Source organism: Urocitellus parryii, chromosome 11 (genome assembly GCF_045843805.1).
Source record: "Urocitellus parryii isolate mUroPar1 chromosome 11, mUroPar1.hap1, whole genome shotgun sequence".
In the NCBI taxonomy this organism is placed as follows: domain Eukaryota; kingdom Metazoa; phylum Chordata; class Mammalia; order Rodentia; family Sciuridae; genus Urocitellus; species Urocitellus parryii.
In genome coordinates, this window is record NC_135541.1 from 37,317,651 (window position 1) to 37,333,903 (window position 16,253).

At 50.1% G+C, this 16,253-nt stretch overlaps 1 protein-coding gene across 4 annotated transcripts in view; it reads right to left on the reverse strand.

Moving 5' to 3' along the window:
• Nucleotides 1-596: 596 nt before the first annotated feature.
• The window catches only part of Ssbp3 (single stranded DNA binding protein 3), a 157,386-nt gene continuing 141,729 nt past the window's right edge, over nucleotides 597-16,253 (reverse strand). For all 4 annotated transcript variants that reach the window (XM_026382031.2, XM_026382023.2, XM_026382015.2 and 1 more), the window contains 9 exons: nucleotides 13,882-13,946; nucleotides 13,139-13,187; nucleotides 12,480-12,515; nucleotides 11,930-11,984; nucleotides 10,309-10,379; nucleotides 3,347-3,425; nucleotides 3,068-3,096; nucleotides 2,874-2,975; nucleotides 597-2,285 (listed from right to left, as the gene is read on the reverse strand). In XM_026382031.2, coding sequence (XP_026237816.1) covers nucleotides 2,256-2,285; nucleotides 2,874-2,975; nucleotides 3,068-3,096; nucleotides 3,347-3,425; nucleotides 10,309-10,379; nucleotides 11,930-11,984; nucleotides 12,480-12,515; nucleotides 13,139-13,187; nucleotides 13,882-13,946 — 516 coding nt within the window. In that variant the 3' untranslated portion in view covers nucleotides 597-2,255. The remainder of the gene's footprint in view (nucleotides 2,286-2,873; nucleotides 2,976-3,067; nucleotides 3,097-3,346; nucleotides 3,426-10,308; nucleotides 10,380-11,929; nucleotides 11,985-12,479; nucleotides 12,516-13,138; nucleotides 13,188-13,881; nucleotides 13,947-16,253) is intronic.

A 16,253-nucleotide genomic window follows, 5' to 3' on the forward strand; every position in this document is an offset into this window, starting at 1 on the left:
GCCTTTCTCTACCTTCAGAAGCAGGAAGACATTACAGTGACCTGCAATGTGTCTGCAGCAGGAGGCCCTGACGCTAGCTCTCCCCAGTTCCCCAGATATTTAAAGGGAGATGCTCCTCTCCCAGGCTTCTTTCCCAAAGGCCACTGCAACTCCCCTCAAAAACACAGAACAGAGCCGCAGAACCACAGAGACACATGTGATGGTGCATGCCCATAATCCCAGTGACGTGGGAGGCTGAGGCAGGAGGATCACAAGTTCAAAGCCAGCCTCAGCAATTTAGCAAGGCCCTATGAAACTTAGTGAGAGCCCGTCTCAAAACAAACAAAAAACAATAACAACAAAGAAGGGATGGGGATGTGGCTCAGGGATTAAGTATCCTTGGGTTCCATCCTCACTGCAAAAAAAAAAATCCTCAAAAACAAAAATGCAGAACAAAGCTGCCACTGAAAGAGAAGGTAGAGGCCTTCCACACAAAACAATCTTGTTATGTTCCGGAACAAAAACTCTGCGCCCAAGGAGTCACCTTGCATTTTGTAATCAGTATAATAAACTCCAACCCACGTTCCCCCAAACATGTCAGGAAGGGCTGCTGCGGAAAAAAGATGTCCCTTTAATAAAACGTTATCAACATATATCGTACACAAACTACAATGTATCATAATTACTTTTTTTTTTTCCTCTCTTAATTCAGAACCAGACTACAAGGTAAGAAAAAACACAGCAACAGCTACAATGTTCCCAATAATCCGCACAAGGTCTTTTTTCAGGCAGATGGTATCTCACATAATATGATATACATGGATCAGAAAGGGGGGTAATAAAACAAAGACCAGCTACGGGGGAGGGAGGGGGCAGGAGAAGGGAGTGTAAATGTACAAAGAATTGGGTGTCTTCCAGGGCAAGACACAAAGGTTTCCATGGGGGTGAGGTGAGGGAGGCCATGAGTCACCCCTCCTAGGAGGGGACAGGCTCCACATCGGGTTTGTCGGTTTTTGAAAATAAAAACAGGACCGGAAACAGCGCGTCTGTTTGGTTGTTGGTTCTCCCCCCACCCCCCAGCAATGCCAAAGTCTTTCCATCCAGTTCCAAGCACATACAGAGCAATTCTGGTCAATATTCCATCTTTGAAAACGAAGGACGAATAGAGAAAAAGAAAACCAAAACTCCAGCCACCCTGCCCGTGCACGGGACATGGGACGAGGATGCGAGGATCTCGGGCGGAACACGAGGTCAGTTTCCACGCCCCAGGTCATAGCCATCCTGGCAGCGGTGGCCTCCCTACGCTGCTGCAGGCTGCCACCCAGCTGGCAGGACTCTCGCTGGGAGGACGGGTGGGGGCTGAGGAGGGGCTGGAGAGGTCCAGGAGAGGAAGCAGTCCTGGGAACACAGTGCAGGCGCCGGGTCACAGCGACGGTCTCGGCCATGGGGAATCCTGGAAGGGGGTCGGATGGTCTGGCCCCTCTGGCCACATGATGGGTGGGTTTGGGGGTCCAGGAGTGCTGCCGTTGCCAACCATGCCAAAAACAAAGCAGGTCCCCCCTCCCCAAACAAACCCCCAGTGGTAAAGGGTGACTTCTTTTCTTTTCTTTCCAAAAACAGCTTTTTGAAAGAAACCACCGATTGTAAACTGTCCAGTTTATTATTATTATTTTTAGATGGCTACAGAGACAGTGTGACATGTCACACCTAGACTAGCTTTCCTGGTAAAAGGGCTTGGGACAGACAGACTGCAGGGCTTGTGGTTTTTTCTTTTTCTTGTTTTTTTTTTTTTTAAACTTTTTTTCATTTTCTTTTTTTTTTTAAAGAAGAAAGCAAAGAGGTTGATTGGGGTGGGGCTGGGGGCTTGCTAGAAGCTTCCATTTTTTAAAAAAAATGCCCCCAACCCCTGAAAACAAATTTTAAAAAATCCCAGCAATGATGAAATCTCAAACAAACAAAAACAAAAGACAAAAAAAAAAAAAATGTCATGTACAGAAAAGGTCCTTTTGGGAAGTAGCAAGGAGTAGAATTTTTCTGGTCACTGATTTGAAATATATTTTTACTTTTGAGTTTTGTCCTTCATGTTTTATGGAATAAAAAGTTCGGCCTTTTTATTGCATGAAACTAAAAATGGGAAAAGGTGGGGGGAGGTTTATGGGGAGCGGGGAGACCCCCCGCCAGCTCCTGGTAACGACACCTCACTTCTTCTTGCATAATGTCTGGCATCTTCCTGCCTGCAATGCCGGCTCTCTCAGCGTCTTGGAGAAGGGGGGGGATCACACACTCATCGTCATGCTTGGAGAATACTGCAAGGACAGAGCAGAGGGGACGCTGTCAGGGCTGAGGTACGGGGAGGTGGTGGACAACACCAGGAGACCATAGCTGTGGAGGTCGGGTGGCCCAGAGCTGAACAGGGCCAGGCCAGGGGCGACGGGGCTGGGAGCCAGCAGGGCCAGGCCAGGGCAAGGAAGTGGAGCTGAGGGCCACCTCTCGGACCAGCCGGCATCTCTGTGAGGGCAGCCTTCCTGTTCCTTCCCCTCTGTGAATCACCCCGCTTTGGAAATTGGGACTGCCGGGAATTGGAGTTCAGAGAGCCAGAGCTCTGTGAGGGTGCCCTGGGATGGGGGCCAATCTGGGCTTCTCAAAAGTTGCTTTCTTCAAATGGAAGCGTAGATGGACGTCCACTAGGGAGAGTGGAAGGCTGGCCCTGACGGCTGCAAGAACCCTCTCCCGGGGGCAGTGCTGCCTCTCGCTCTGCGCCCAGGGCTTTCTCAGCTGATTAGTGCCACAGATGTCCAGCCTGCATATGGCCCGTCCAGACCCCACAGGTAGCTAGAGGGTTCCCAGGCATAGGGTCAAGAGAAGGGCCCTGGGGTTAGAGGAGTGGAGCTTACATTGTCATTCTGGAAGGAGTGGAGGAAGTTCCCTCCCAGCTCGCCATCGTCTCTCGGGGTGCCTGGAGGGTTGCTAATGCCACTTATGTTGTTAGGAGAATTCTGTGGAGAGAGGAGAGGAGGTGAGCCTGTCCCCAACAACCTGCCCTCAGGGATGGGTACCATCAGGGAGGACACAATAAACGCACACTCACTTTTGGAAGTCCATCTATGTCGCCTGACCCTGGAAGGAAAAAGAATGCAATTCAGTTTTCTGCTCACATGGTGGTGGGGGAGGGGGCTCCACTACCTGAGACCTCCCTCCCTGAGCTCCCAAGCCCTTCCACCCCAACCCCAAGCTACTTTCATGCAGAGAATTTTCTGGGTCCCCAGACATGGCCTAGGCTGTGTACCAGGCCAAGCTGAGCCAGTTGAGGACAAGGGGAAGCTGTCCAGGGAGGGGAGGGCAGGCCAGGGAGCGGGTGCCAGCTTACCTAAAGATCCATTCATGTGGTGTGGCTCCATCCCGCCCATGCCACCCATCGGGCCGTCTGAGCCAGGACCCATGGGGAACTGAAGGAAAAGCACAGACCACAGCTCAGTGGGCCTAGGGCTCTCTGCACCCCTCAGGGGGCCCTGTGCCCAGCCAATTGTTCAACAAAGTTAGCCAACAACTCCAAGGGCCCATAGCTGCACAGGGCTCTTGCCTGGTGGGTTCTCCTTGTTGCCATGTACCAGGTAAGGGAATGAACCCAGAGAGGGAAAAGAGACCTGCTTATGGCTACACAGAGCCAGCAACCACGGGCTCCTGGGTCCCATCATAGGGACTATTCTATCCCTGGGGTATAGTGCCAGGCTTACCAGTTACAGCTGCACCTAGAAGACTGACCCTATCGGCCCAAGAATCAAAACTATTTGTACTTTTCATATGTAGTTTACAGATTAAAAAAAAAAAAAAAACACTGAAGTAGAGCACAGGAAGTGCTTTGCCTGGGGTCTCCACGGCCAGAGGTTAAAAATGGAGCCTGGCAGCCTGCCCTTGGGCTGTCACATAAGCCTTCTCCAAGCCCCTGCTCAGATATGGGCTCCACAGGCAGCAGAGGAGACTGGTCTGCTGAGTGGCCACGCAGGAAGCAGGGCACATGTGAGGCTTCCACACGGAGCTGATGGTGCAGGCAGATCCAGCATCAGAGGGAATCACTTTGACCCCATGCTTAGGGTAGTCTGGAACCACCAAAACCATCTCAGAAAGAAGGCAAAGTCCAGGGAGGTCACATCCATGGCCACAATTCACAAGTCTGGGGAGGGATGGCTGAGCCCAGCCTAGAGGGCCAAGGTCCCATGAGGCAGACTGGATGTCGGGTGGAAGAGGTGGACGTGTGGAAGAGGGCTGCTGGACCTGGCCTGAGCAAGTGCTGAGGACGCAAAGCTGAATCACACCTGCACCTTGGCTGGGAGGAGGAGGAGCCCACAGGACAGAGTTCCAAAGACAGCTGCAGATACAGTGCAGTTACAGACAAAGGCAGTGACACGAGAACAGGCTGTGTGGGGGACACAGAAATAACGAAAAGGTAGAAATTTGGGCAAGAGAGCAGGCATAGAAGCCGCTGTAGGGGTCCTGTGTGAGCGAAAGTCCATGTAGAGGATGGCAGGGCGGAGTGCCAGAGCAGAGCAGGTGGGAGAATGGCCCACTCACTGTGGGTGGGCCGAGCCACTCTCCTGGGCCACACAGTCCCTGTCTTTAACCTGGCTCCTGCTCACATTTTGCCTTCTAACAACAAAACTCATCCTGATCAGCAAAACTGATAGGAGGATGAGGGCTACCGACTTTCAGGAAGCTAACCAAGGCAAACACTGCCCCCCAAAACATGCTAACAATATGTCCTCATTCATATGTGGTCTTAACTTTAATGTAAATATACAAAAATTAGGTTTTGACTTGAAATTTTATGTCACTGTGTATTTCTTGTGTATTACTTAACAGCTTTACTGAGATAGTCAGATGCATACAACTGACCCATTTAAAGAGGACAGTTCAGTGGTTTTTAGTCTGTTCACAGGGTTATGCAACTATCACAACCAACTTTACCACCTTTCTTTCACCCAGAAAGAAATTCTATACCTATCAGCAGTCACTCCTTGGTCCTTTCTGGCCCCCAGTCTTGGGCAACCATTTATTTATTTTGTCTCTATTCTGGATGCTGTATACAGATTGTTATGACCTTTCATGGCCGATTTTTTTTTGACTTATCATATTTTCATGATTCATCCGTGTTGCTGCGTGAACCGGTACTTTATTCCCTCTTATGGAAAATAAATGTCCATTGTATGCCTATGCCACATTTTACCTATCCATTCACCAGCTGATGGTTCATTCAGGCTGTTTCTACTTTTGGCTACTAACACTAGTGCTACTACATTTATCTGTGTGGAAATTATCATGTGGATACATGTTTTCACCTCTTAGATACACAGGAGTGGGACTGCTGGCTCAGGTAACTACAGGTAACTATGTCTAAGTGTTCTAGGGACATTCAGACTACTCCTCAGCGGCCACACCACTCGACAGCAGTGCAGGAGATCTTCAGATCCTCCCAAGCACCAATCTCTACCTTTTTGACTTCAGAGACCCTCGTGGGTCTGAAGAGTAACTTGTGTCTTAACTCGCATTTCCTAATGACTAATGATGATAGGATCTTTTCCTGGGCTTATGGCTACTTGTACTTCTCTGAAGAAAATATCTATTTACATCTTTGTCCCATTTTTAATTCAGTTGTCTTTTTATTATTGAGCTGCAAGAGTTCTTCATATAAATTTCTTTCAAGTCTCTTATAGATGTAGGAGCTGCAAATTCTCTATCCTGGGAGTTATCTGTTTTAACTTTTCTTAAAAGGGTTTCACCATGTTTCCAGGATAGCTTCAAACTCCTGTGCTCAGGTGATCCTGCTTCAGGTTCCGGAGTAGCTGGTACTACAGGCATGTGCCACTGTGTCCCATTTAACTTTCTTGATGGTTTCCTTTGAAGAAAAAAACAAAACAAAACAAAAAACCCAAAAACCAAAAACAACAACAAAAGAATCTGAATTTATCCATTTTTTTTTTTGTCTTATTGCTTGTGTTTTGGTGTTGTATCCAAGGAGGCTTTGCTTCACTCAGGTCACTGGATTTACTCCTGTATTTTCTTCTAAATGTTTTAGCTCACTGATATTCAGTTTGTGATCAACTTTGAGCTTATTTTTGTGCACAGGTGTAAGGAAATAGTCCAGCCTCACTGGTCTTCATCTTCAGTTCTCCCATTTATTTATTCCGTACTATTTGCTTTTCTATTACATAAATGCTACCAACATAGAACAATAAGACTAGTTAACAGTAGCCATCAGCACAGAGAACTGGTTCACCAATGAGAAATGTGAGAAACATAACATTTTTGTTTCTGTCCTCAGACACAGTCAATAATTTAACTGCTCCTTCTGGCCCTTGACAGGGTAGGGTATTTTTGCTCTGCTTCCTTTCCCAGCGTTACTTGTCTGAAAGTTAGGATTTTTGTTGTTGTTTGCAGTATTGTGGGTTGAACCAAGTGGCACTTTACCACTGAACTATATCCCCAGCCCTATTTATTTACTTTTTAGAAATTTGAGACAGTGACTTGCTAAATTGCTGATGTTGGCCTTAAACTCAAATTTCCCCCACCTCAGCTGCAGTGTTGCGGGGTTGCAGGTGTGCGCCATCGTGCGTAGCATGTTCTTCTTTTCTTCCCTTTTTTATGGGTACCAGGGATTGAACCCAGGGGCGCTTAACCACTGAGCCATATCCCCAGTCCTCTATATTTTTTATGTTGAGACAGGATCTCACTAAGTTGCTTAGGGCCTCAGTAAGTTCCTGAGGCTGGTCTTGAACTTGTGATTCTCCTGCCTTAGCCTCTAAAGTTGCTGGGATTACAGGCATGGGCTTTTTTTTTTATGTAGTGGTAAAACTGAATATAGTAAGACAAAATTCGCTGGCTTTGTCACTGTGCTCTCATCAAGACCATGTTACCCTGATCCCGTATCAGTGCAGCACGACACTGAACTATCTCCTCCACAAACTCACTCACATACCAAGCACTTATGACTTCACTATTAGCACAGGTCTGTGGACTTGCAGGAGCAACCTCCAGCTCCCCAAGATGAACACCACTTCATGTCTGCAGGCTGGCTTTGGATCAGCTGCATGTCAGCCAGGGCCTTCGCACCTGCTAGTTCAGAAGATGGGCTATCCCCAGCGGCAATGTCCAGCATTTGCAAACACCATGAAGCACACATGAGGAAGATGTCATTGTGAATGAAAGCTCTTTTTCTGCGGAAAAAAGGTCTCTGAAGCCAAGAGGTGATTTGAACTTGTAAGATACAAGTTGTATTTCAAGTAAGTTTTAATAAGCTGAAAAAGTCCTGTTTAACTTGGCTGCTCTTTCTCGTGACACTTTTTGACTGTTCTCAAGCAGTCTCATTTTTGAAAAAATGAGTCATTGTTTCTGTGGCATGAGGTTTTGCTGCAACCTCCACGTGACACGAAACAATCCAGGTGTGCTTGAACCCCTGGGTTCCTCGTGGCCTCTTTTTGAGATGATCGCATGGTCCGGGAGGAACAGCGCACCCCTCTCTTGGTGTAATTCCTGTTTCCATTTTCACCTCAATGCTTTCCACATTAGAGATGCACATCCTTCTCGTTTTGTGGCTTAAAATCGAGTTTTGGGTAATGCCCTTTCTATGGCTAGGAACAATTATCGTCACGTCACCTTGTGGCCATGTGTTTGAGGCATTTTCTGTTTCTACGAAGTTGAACATCTGCATGCTTTGAGGAAATTAAAAAGTGACCAAGAGCTTTCATTATGAAAGCCGGTATCCCCGGTGGGCAAAGCATACCCCTCTGTGGCAGTGGTGGGGGCCAGGTGTGCAGGACGGTGTCCAGGTAAGATATTCACTTCTTTGGTGAAAAGCTTATAGACGGAATAAAATTTGCCAACATTAATTGTGTACTCTTTGCTGAACACGCAGACAAATAAGCCAAGTCTAGTTTGTATATGGACAAGAGAACAATTATCTTCTGTTTTCTGCATATTCATTAAAATCAAGTCATTTTAAAACTCTAGTTTTCAAATTAACACATGAAAGAACCAGCAGGAACTGGGGGGTTTTTGTTTGTTTTTAGAGCTGGGGATCAAACTCAGGGCCTGGAGTGCTAGCGAGTGCTCACCACTGGGCCACATCCCCACTCAGTCAGGAAGTGATTTTTGTTGCTAAGATTTAAGGAATCACTTGATACGCTGCAAAGAGCACAGCTGTTAGTAAGCTCAGACAGAATCAGCTCCACTTAAGGGGCCAGTGCTCTGTTGTCAAAATTCCCCCTCCCTGTTGTTCACAGATATAACTTTTAGTTGCAACCTCTGAATCAGGAAACGTAACCTTCTTGGTTCACAGCGCAATCAAGGGAATGAGATGATAATGGTGTTCATTCCAGGGTATGCCCAAGCTAATTCAGCAACCGCTATTTTTGACTATGTATTGGTGTCTCTTTGGAGGATAAAAGAAACTTTTGATTTAGAAGGATGGGCCTTCATCCCACACCGGGGCGGGGGGCGGGGGATATCCAGCCTCCACTGTGCTTCCACATCCCTCTCCCTGCCACGTCCAAGCCCAAATTCTTTTCTGCACATTGTGCAGTGGGTCCCATTTGGATTCCTCACACCTGATCCAGCTGTGTGAACTTCAACCTACTATTAAAAAGACATAGTCATCCAGCTGTCCTTAGTGCTGTCTGGGTCACGCTGGTGCTGGCATTGTCACCGTGCTCACTTCAATGATCTCTTAGAAACATGGTCACAATATTCACAATGGCAAATGAAACCAGCACTGTAGACACAGAGCACAGGAGCAAACCTGCAGCAGCCAGAGGCAGACTCTGAGGCCCGTGACGGCGGCACCCTGTGGCCACAGCCCAACAAGTCATGACTGCCAGCATCCATGGTCAGGGGAAACATAGGACAGTGACCCTGGTTCTATGCCATGTCCACCTGACTTTAAAAACAGCACTCTATCTTGTCTCCTGGCCTCTGGAGAGTTCCGTACTCTCCCACTCTCTCCAGTGTTCTGCATCCAATGCCAAAACCCAGGACTTTTCATGCCCTGGGGTTTCTCGGGTGCAGAGCTCTTAGTGCTAAAATTTGTACGACTGGTCACTCTAGAGAGGAGGTGGCAGTGAAGCTGGGATGGTGGAAGGTGCTGGCTGCCCAGGAGAGAAGGGAGACCAGTCACTCTGGGCAAAGGGGGCCAGCCAAAAAGCCTGACCTAGAGGGCTGCAGCAGAGATTAAACACGTGACATATCCAGGGCTGGGGTGGGGCTGATCGAAGAGCACGCACTTAACATTTGTGAGGCCCTGGGTTCAATGCCCAGTACCACAATCAACCGTGTGTGTGTCCAGCCTGAGGCAGCACATACTCAGGGTATAACAAGCGGGGTGATTCAGGTGTCACCTCAGGAGTTGGGACAACAAAACCAAAGAGAAGTGCCCTCACAGCTCCGTCCACTCGGCCAGGTGAAGATGAATGTGACCCAAGCCCACTGCTAGGCACTGCAGGCCCCAGGTTGCTCTCCAGACCCAAGTGCCCTGAAGGGCAGACCACTTCTCTCTCTCTCTCTCTCTCTCTCTCACTCACTCACTCACACACACACACACACACACACACACACACACACACATCCGCCTAGAGGAAGGAGGGGATGAATGGCATGGGAGGTTGTCTGTGAAGTGGACAAGGCTAGGCTCAGGCCTCAGGGAGCTCTCTGGTGGGTGCAGGAAGCAGACAGAGTTTCGCAGGAGAGTCCTAGTCAGTGGGCTAGGAACACGGAGGGAGGCTGTGAGGTGGAATCAGAGCTGCACCATCGTTCAAAGGTGGAAACTTTAAGGAAGGAGGAAGGGAGTGGCTTCCAGGAGCACAGCCTGAGCCGAGGTGAAGGAACTGCAGGCCCAGGGATCAGAGCTCAGGGGAGGAAGGTCAGGCAGGCAGGACCCCACACAAGCCACAGGTTCCTGCGGGGTCTCGACCCTTGACTCCACAGCTAAGGACAGAGGCCTGGCAGCAGGGGGGATTGTCCAGATGGCTTTGCCAGTCAGCAGAGCAGGGACTGGCCCAGACCCCTGTAGCCTCGTGCTTTTCCTTGGCAGCACCCCACACAGCTCTGGTCCTCCAAGAGGGTCTGACCAGAGGTGGGCACTGCCCCGCCCCTTCTCTCCCAATCTTGCCAGCTACAGAATGGGAGCTGAGTGCCCAAGAGTTAATCACTTTTCTGACAGTTTATTTTATTCATCTTTGGTAACAAATGGCTGAAATCAATTAAACTGGCTTTCCCCTCAGCTGATGAAGTTAATTATGATTTGTTATGGTATCTGATATGTAAATTATTAGAAAGCAGACTTACGTTGGACCGGCTGCCTCCAGGCGGCACCGGATTAATCATTGTGTAGATGTTGTCACTGGAATTTGTTGAATCTGTAGAACAGTGGAAACCCGCAAGTCGAGGTGATTAATTCATTTCTTAATTAAAACAAACTCATGGCACTTGAACTCATTCTTTTGTATTTTATCACCTAAAATTTCCTCTAAGTACCACCATTTTCTGGCTAATTTGTATTTAATGAAGATTCACAAAGTTTTTAATCACAGAAAATTCAACTGTGAAAACCACTCAACCACGAAACCAAGAATTTCAGAATGTCTGGACAGGAGCATGGACATGGCATTTGAGTTACAGTCTCCACCCTCATCTCCCCACTGTCCGGGACAAGGTAGGGACGCCAGCAAGGTAACCCCTGCGTCCCCCCACCCTGCCCAGCGGCTTCAATTCAAATCAGGGAAAGGGAGACATTGCAAATTACCCAGGGGCCGCCCTGCCGAGCCAAGGGCGCAGGCGGGAGAGGCGGGGACGGGGCTGGAGACACATGAACACACGGAGTGGGTTAACGTGACCCAGCGGAATGTAGGTCACGCAGCTCATCAAGATGCAGCAGCGGAGGAGGGAGTGGAGCGGAGCAGGCCGCCACCAGCGCCACCCCTGCAGCTGAGCAGCTTCCCTGTTTGGGAAGCTAAGGAGCAGGTGGGGGAGGGTCGCCTCAGTCCCCCCCACTCAGCCACAAAGGTCTCCTTAGAAAATTAGCTAATATATTTCTACAGGAGTGGGCATCATTTCTAGGGCACATGTCCTCACCACCTCTCTCACTTTTTGTTTTGTGGCAGGTAGGGACTGTGTTGATGGCTGGTATTCTATTCTTAGCTGAGAAAGAGCTGTGACACTTGTGTGTATGCATGTGTGCACTTATCCATGTGTGTGCAGGCATGCCCTCTTCTGATTAAAGCAAAAGAGAAGGGATTTCCTACACAGAGGACCAGAAATCTAGAGCTCTGAAAACTCTGGAGGGATCATGCTCAGTACCCTGGTCCTGAGGATGCCAGAGTGCTAAAGCCCCTTTTCTTCTTTTCTTTTTTTAATTTGTTTTTTTAGTTGTAGATGGACACAATACCTTTATTTTATTTATTTTTATGTGGTGCTGAGGATTGAACCCAGTGCCTCACATATGCTAGGCAAGCGCTCTACTGCTGAGTCATGAACCCAGTCTTTTTTTTTGGTGGTGGTTCTGGGGATTGAACCCCGGGCCTTGTGCACTCTGCCACTCTACCACTGAGCTACACCTCCAGGCCCCAAAGCCCTTTTTGAGTCATTCAGGGCAATGCTTACCCAGGACAGGGTTCTCCCTCACAAGAGAGAACCAGGGCAATGAGACCCTATTTCCTGACCTCTGTGCTTGGCCTTGTTCTTTAAAAAGCAGCATCAGAGAAAAGGAATAGATGTCACGTACAGGCATACAGTGGGTTGGTGGTCTTAATGGCTTATAGCCCCGCAGGTCCCCAGGTGTCACAATGCCCAGTGGAAGATACACTGCTCAGGAAGGAGTGGCTGTTCGGATGGGCTCTGTACCAGGCCTTCTATGAATCCCTAGTAACCACCAGCCTCACCAGGACCCCATCCCTTCAAGCCCTCTTACCTGCAGGACTAGGCATGATGGGTGTTCCTGGAGGGCCACCACCACCAGGGGGTCCCTGAGATGAGATTAAAAACCATATCAGTTACCCACAGTGGGGACAGCTGGGGGAAAAGGCCACCAAGCTCGCTCTCCTAGTGAGCAGCCCAGCATTCATCGGCTAACCCTCCAGTGTTCACCTGGAGCCACAGCCTTAAGCCCGAGGGGAGCTGGGTTTGGACACTCTGCTTCCTCTCTGCAAGTCAAGAGCACCTGTGGCATACACACGTGTGTGCACACCTGCTCACATGTAGGCCGGCTGATGACAGCAGAGGCCCACGGGGAAGCTCAACAGTAAGCAGGCGGCTCCCCAGGAGAAGACTATTCCAGGTCTTGTTGAGGGGTTTTGGGGCCACCCCAGGCTTGCACAGGTGCCTGAATACTGACAGCATTCAGTCCTAGCAGTTTGGAACTGGCGCTCAGAACACAAGTGGACAGGGACTCTGGAGTAGCTCTCCTGCACACACAGCCACATTGACTAGACGTGCGAGGGCCCAAGCCCACACACACTTACCACGTAGGTGCCGGGCGATGAGGAGGAATATGGAATCTGGAAACAAGATGTGGAGGAGTCATATGATGGAGTCACCTCCTCGGACAGGCAATGCCCCTTTCCTTCCAAACCCACTAGGGGACATTCAGGACCCAGTGAATTAGCTGCCTGGTCAGTTTCCCTGGGAGGCCTGGGGATGGGAGTGGAACCTGCTTCTCTGTCACACGGAACCAGTCCCAGGAGCCTGATCTCCTACTCCCCAGTTTGGGAAGGAGTTGGGGACAGGGGCCTAGGAGGCCTGTAGTGTAGGAGGGAGGAGAGACAGCTCCTTTCCTCCCCTCTGGACTATCTGCAATGAGCTTCTTATCCACTCTCTCCTCTGAACACTGCTCTCTGGGCCCAGATTCTCAGCTTAGACCTGGGAGCTTCTGCAGAAGGCTGGGCAGGGCAGGGCAGGGCAGGGCAGGGCAGGGCAGGGCAGGGCAGGGCAGGGCAGGAGCCAGTCTGTGATAACCCAGGATGTTTCTAGTGGTCTTCCACATAACTTTCTCCTTGGAGGTATCAGGTGGGATTCTATTGTGTTTTCCCCTCCTCTGACACCTCCACTTGGGGACTGGAGCCATTCTGCTCCCAAAACCTCTTCTGTGGCAAATACCACCCTACCAGACCTGGATACTTACTGAGTTAGCACTGTTGGGATTGGGCCAGGGTCTGCCAGCTCCCGGGCCCCTGGGAGGGAGAGAGAGACAGAGACAATGAAAATAGTGCTGTGGACTCTAGGGGTAGAGCCAGCAGGGGCAGGAGAGGGCTGACATTAGTAAAGGGAAATCCTTCATATAGTCCTAGGGTCCTCAAAGGGTATCTGGCTCTGCAGTAGGAATGGGTAATTCCATAGGTGGAAATTATGATTAATAAATTTAAATTATGATTGATATTTGCAAAATATATTTCATTTATAAACTCACATATAAAATACATGAAATTTTCTTTACATGTGTATTTTCCCAGGTAGATCATCCACAGATTCTCACACAAAAGTTAAAAATCTCTGAAGCATCGGAGAACAGTGGCTATTTGTACAAGGGTTCCAATTTTGACTCAGCCAATAGAAGTTGTGTGAGCCTGGGCAAGTCACTTTACCTCTCTGTGCCTCAGTGACCTCATTGCAAATGATAATAACAACTGCCTTGCAGGGTTGTCATGAAGACTAGGAGAGCCGATCCCTGGAGCATGCCCAGAACTGTGCCTGCTGCCTGAGGCTGGGCTCTCATTCCAGGGTCATCAGCATCCTCATTCTACTGACAAGGAGGCTGAGGCCCAGAGAGGTACCAGCAATGATTTATGATCAAGAGTCTTCCAGGGTGCCTGCAGAGGGTGGGAAGAGCCACGGCTCTGAGCCCTGGCCAAGTCCCTTTTGCCTTACATGTTAATCCCGGGCATGGCGGGGCCGAGGGAGTTGGGTGGTGGTCTCATGCCGCTGCCGTAATTCTGCAATGATAACCAAGGGTCAGTCTATGAGAAGGAGAAGGGGAACCAGAGAGAGAAGGAGGGAGGGGAAACAGACAGAATATAAGTGAGAGGGTTAGTCTGTGAAAAGGATCTGATGAGAAAAATAATACATTCTTTTAAAAAAGGTGGGACAGGGTGAGGACCAAGTGGTGGGGACAATGACAAGCCAGCACAGAGGGACAGTCACAACAGTCAATGTGTTTTCAGGGCCTTAACAATGTTCTCAAAAACGCGCGGCTGTCAAGCAAGTTGCTCGCCTGCAACTCCCCCCACCACTTGGTGTGAGGAGAGTCTAAGCGAAACTCAGACATTCTCAGGATCCAGATTCGGCACAGGACAAGCCAGTGAGGCAGACCAGGTGCCACCCAGGCCTCTCGCCTGTTCCCCTCTTTGTGACTTGTGCTGCCTGACATCCTCTCTGAGAGCTATTTTCTTTGCAGAAATAACTGCCCTGCCTCCCATCTCCACTTGGAGGCTTCCTGGGTGAGCAGCAGTGTTTCTGTGAAGCCTTCCCACCAGCCCCCCGAGGGTCCTGCTCTGTCCTGGTTACTCCCTGAATGCCTTAGAAACCCCACCCCCAAAGGCCACACCACCCTGGGTTATGGCCATGGCTATGCATCCGTCCGTCTCTCACTGGACCCTGAACGCCTTCTCACTGTGGACAGTGACCACAGCCCTCACTCCATGCCGTGGCTGGCCAACACTGAAGGGATGGATGGGTGAGGGAGCGAAGGAGTGACTGTGTGGGAGTAAAGTGTGCCCTGCAGCAGCTTAGGCTCTGCCCTTCAGGGGAATCTGGAAGAAGCAGGCTGGTGGAACTCCAATGGCCAAGGAGCAGCCAGTGTGAGCAGCCCCACGCTGAGCACATGTACACTTCATACTCCGTCCCTGGTTTGGTCCTGGTAACCGCATGAGACTGGTATTAGTCCCATGTACAGACAAGAAGGTCTGAGAGAGAAAGATCTGCCTGAAGTCGGTCAGCAAATGGCAGAGGCGGGTTTCAACCTGGGCTTCAGACCTCAGTCTGCATTCCTAGCCACACCCCTGGTGGGAAGGGGACTGAACAGGAGGTTGAGCTGGAGCTGACAAGCTTGGAGGCAACATCAGGCTAATGATGGGGTCTTCAGCCAGGGACCGCCTCCCCAAATCTTTCTACCTCTGGGCCACCTGCTGTCTAGTTACCTGCAAAAGCCTGGACCTAGGAATCCCAGATGAAATGCAGACAATGAAAGGGATAGTACCCAGTACTAGGCTGCCTGGCGGAGTAAGGCCTAGAGTCAGTGGGGGCAGGTTGCAGCTAGAAATTTGAGGTCAGCACACAAGAGAGCTGGCCTCAAGCTTGGCCACTTGCTGGTGACTTTAGCACATTACACAAATAACAAATATGCTTTCCCGGTGCCAGACCGTGCTTTGCACTTTATGTGTATCATCTACATTTAATGGTCATGCCAACTCCTTTACTACCCTACTTTAGAGGTTAAAAATCTGAGGTCTGAGGCACAGGGAGCCCTTTGCTCAACTGTGCATGGCTGAGCTGGGTTGAAGCCCCACAGGTTGGCCAAGACTCAGCTGCGATGCCTCATCTGTAAAATGGGGACAGAGTCCACGAAGCTGCAACCTTATGGGGCCCTAAGAAGATCATGAAGTGACAGCTCTCAAGTGCTTTGTGAACCCCGGAGATGCATGACAATTTGGGATGGCAGCCACAGAACACACACCACAGGCCTCAATGCTGCCGTGACATCACTGAGCACAGGCCTTGCTGGCCCTTCCCAGGGCCCATGACTGCTGCTAACCCACCTCCACAAAGCTCAGCCCCTGCTCTGCACAGGAGCTCACTGTGTCCACTGCACACAGCCAGCTCACTGGAAAGGTTTTCCAGGTCAAGTGACAACCCCAGTGACTGTAGCTACAGCCCGCCCCTCTCTTAGCCATGGGAAAGGCCTCAGACAGGCACTCCCTCCAGAAAAACGGCTGGACATGCAGCATGGCTCCGGGCTGGAGGGCTCCAGGGGCAACCCTTCTGCTCCCAACCCTGCCCAGCTTGTAGGAGCCTCGCTGGGCCAGCAAGGAGGCCCCATGGAGCTTCCCCCTGCAGACCCTGGGAGGGCCCCTCATACCTCTCACTTCACAGAAGACAACTGGGAGGCCCAGAGAGGCCAGAGACTTGATCAAGGTCACTAAGTCAGTCAATAGTGAAAGTGGGCTGGAAGCTTAGCAGCCTGGGTGCAGAGACTCAGGAGAAATGGGCTGCCTCCTGGCTCCTGCCTGCCCACAGCACATGGG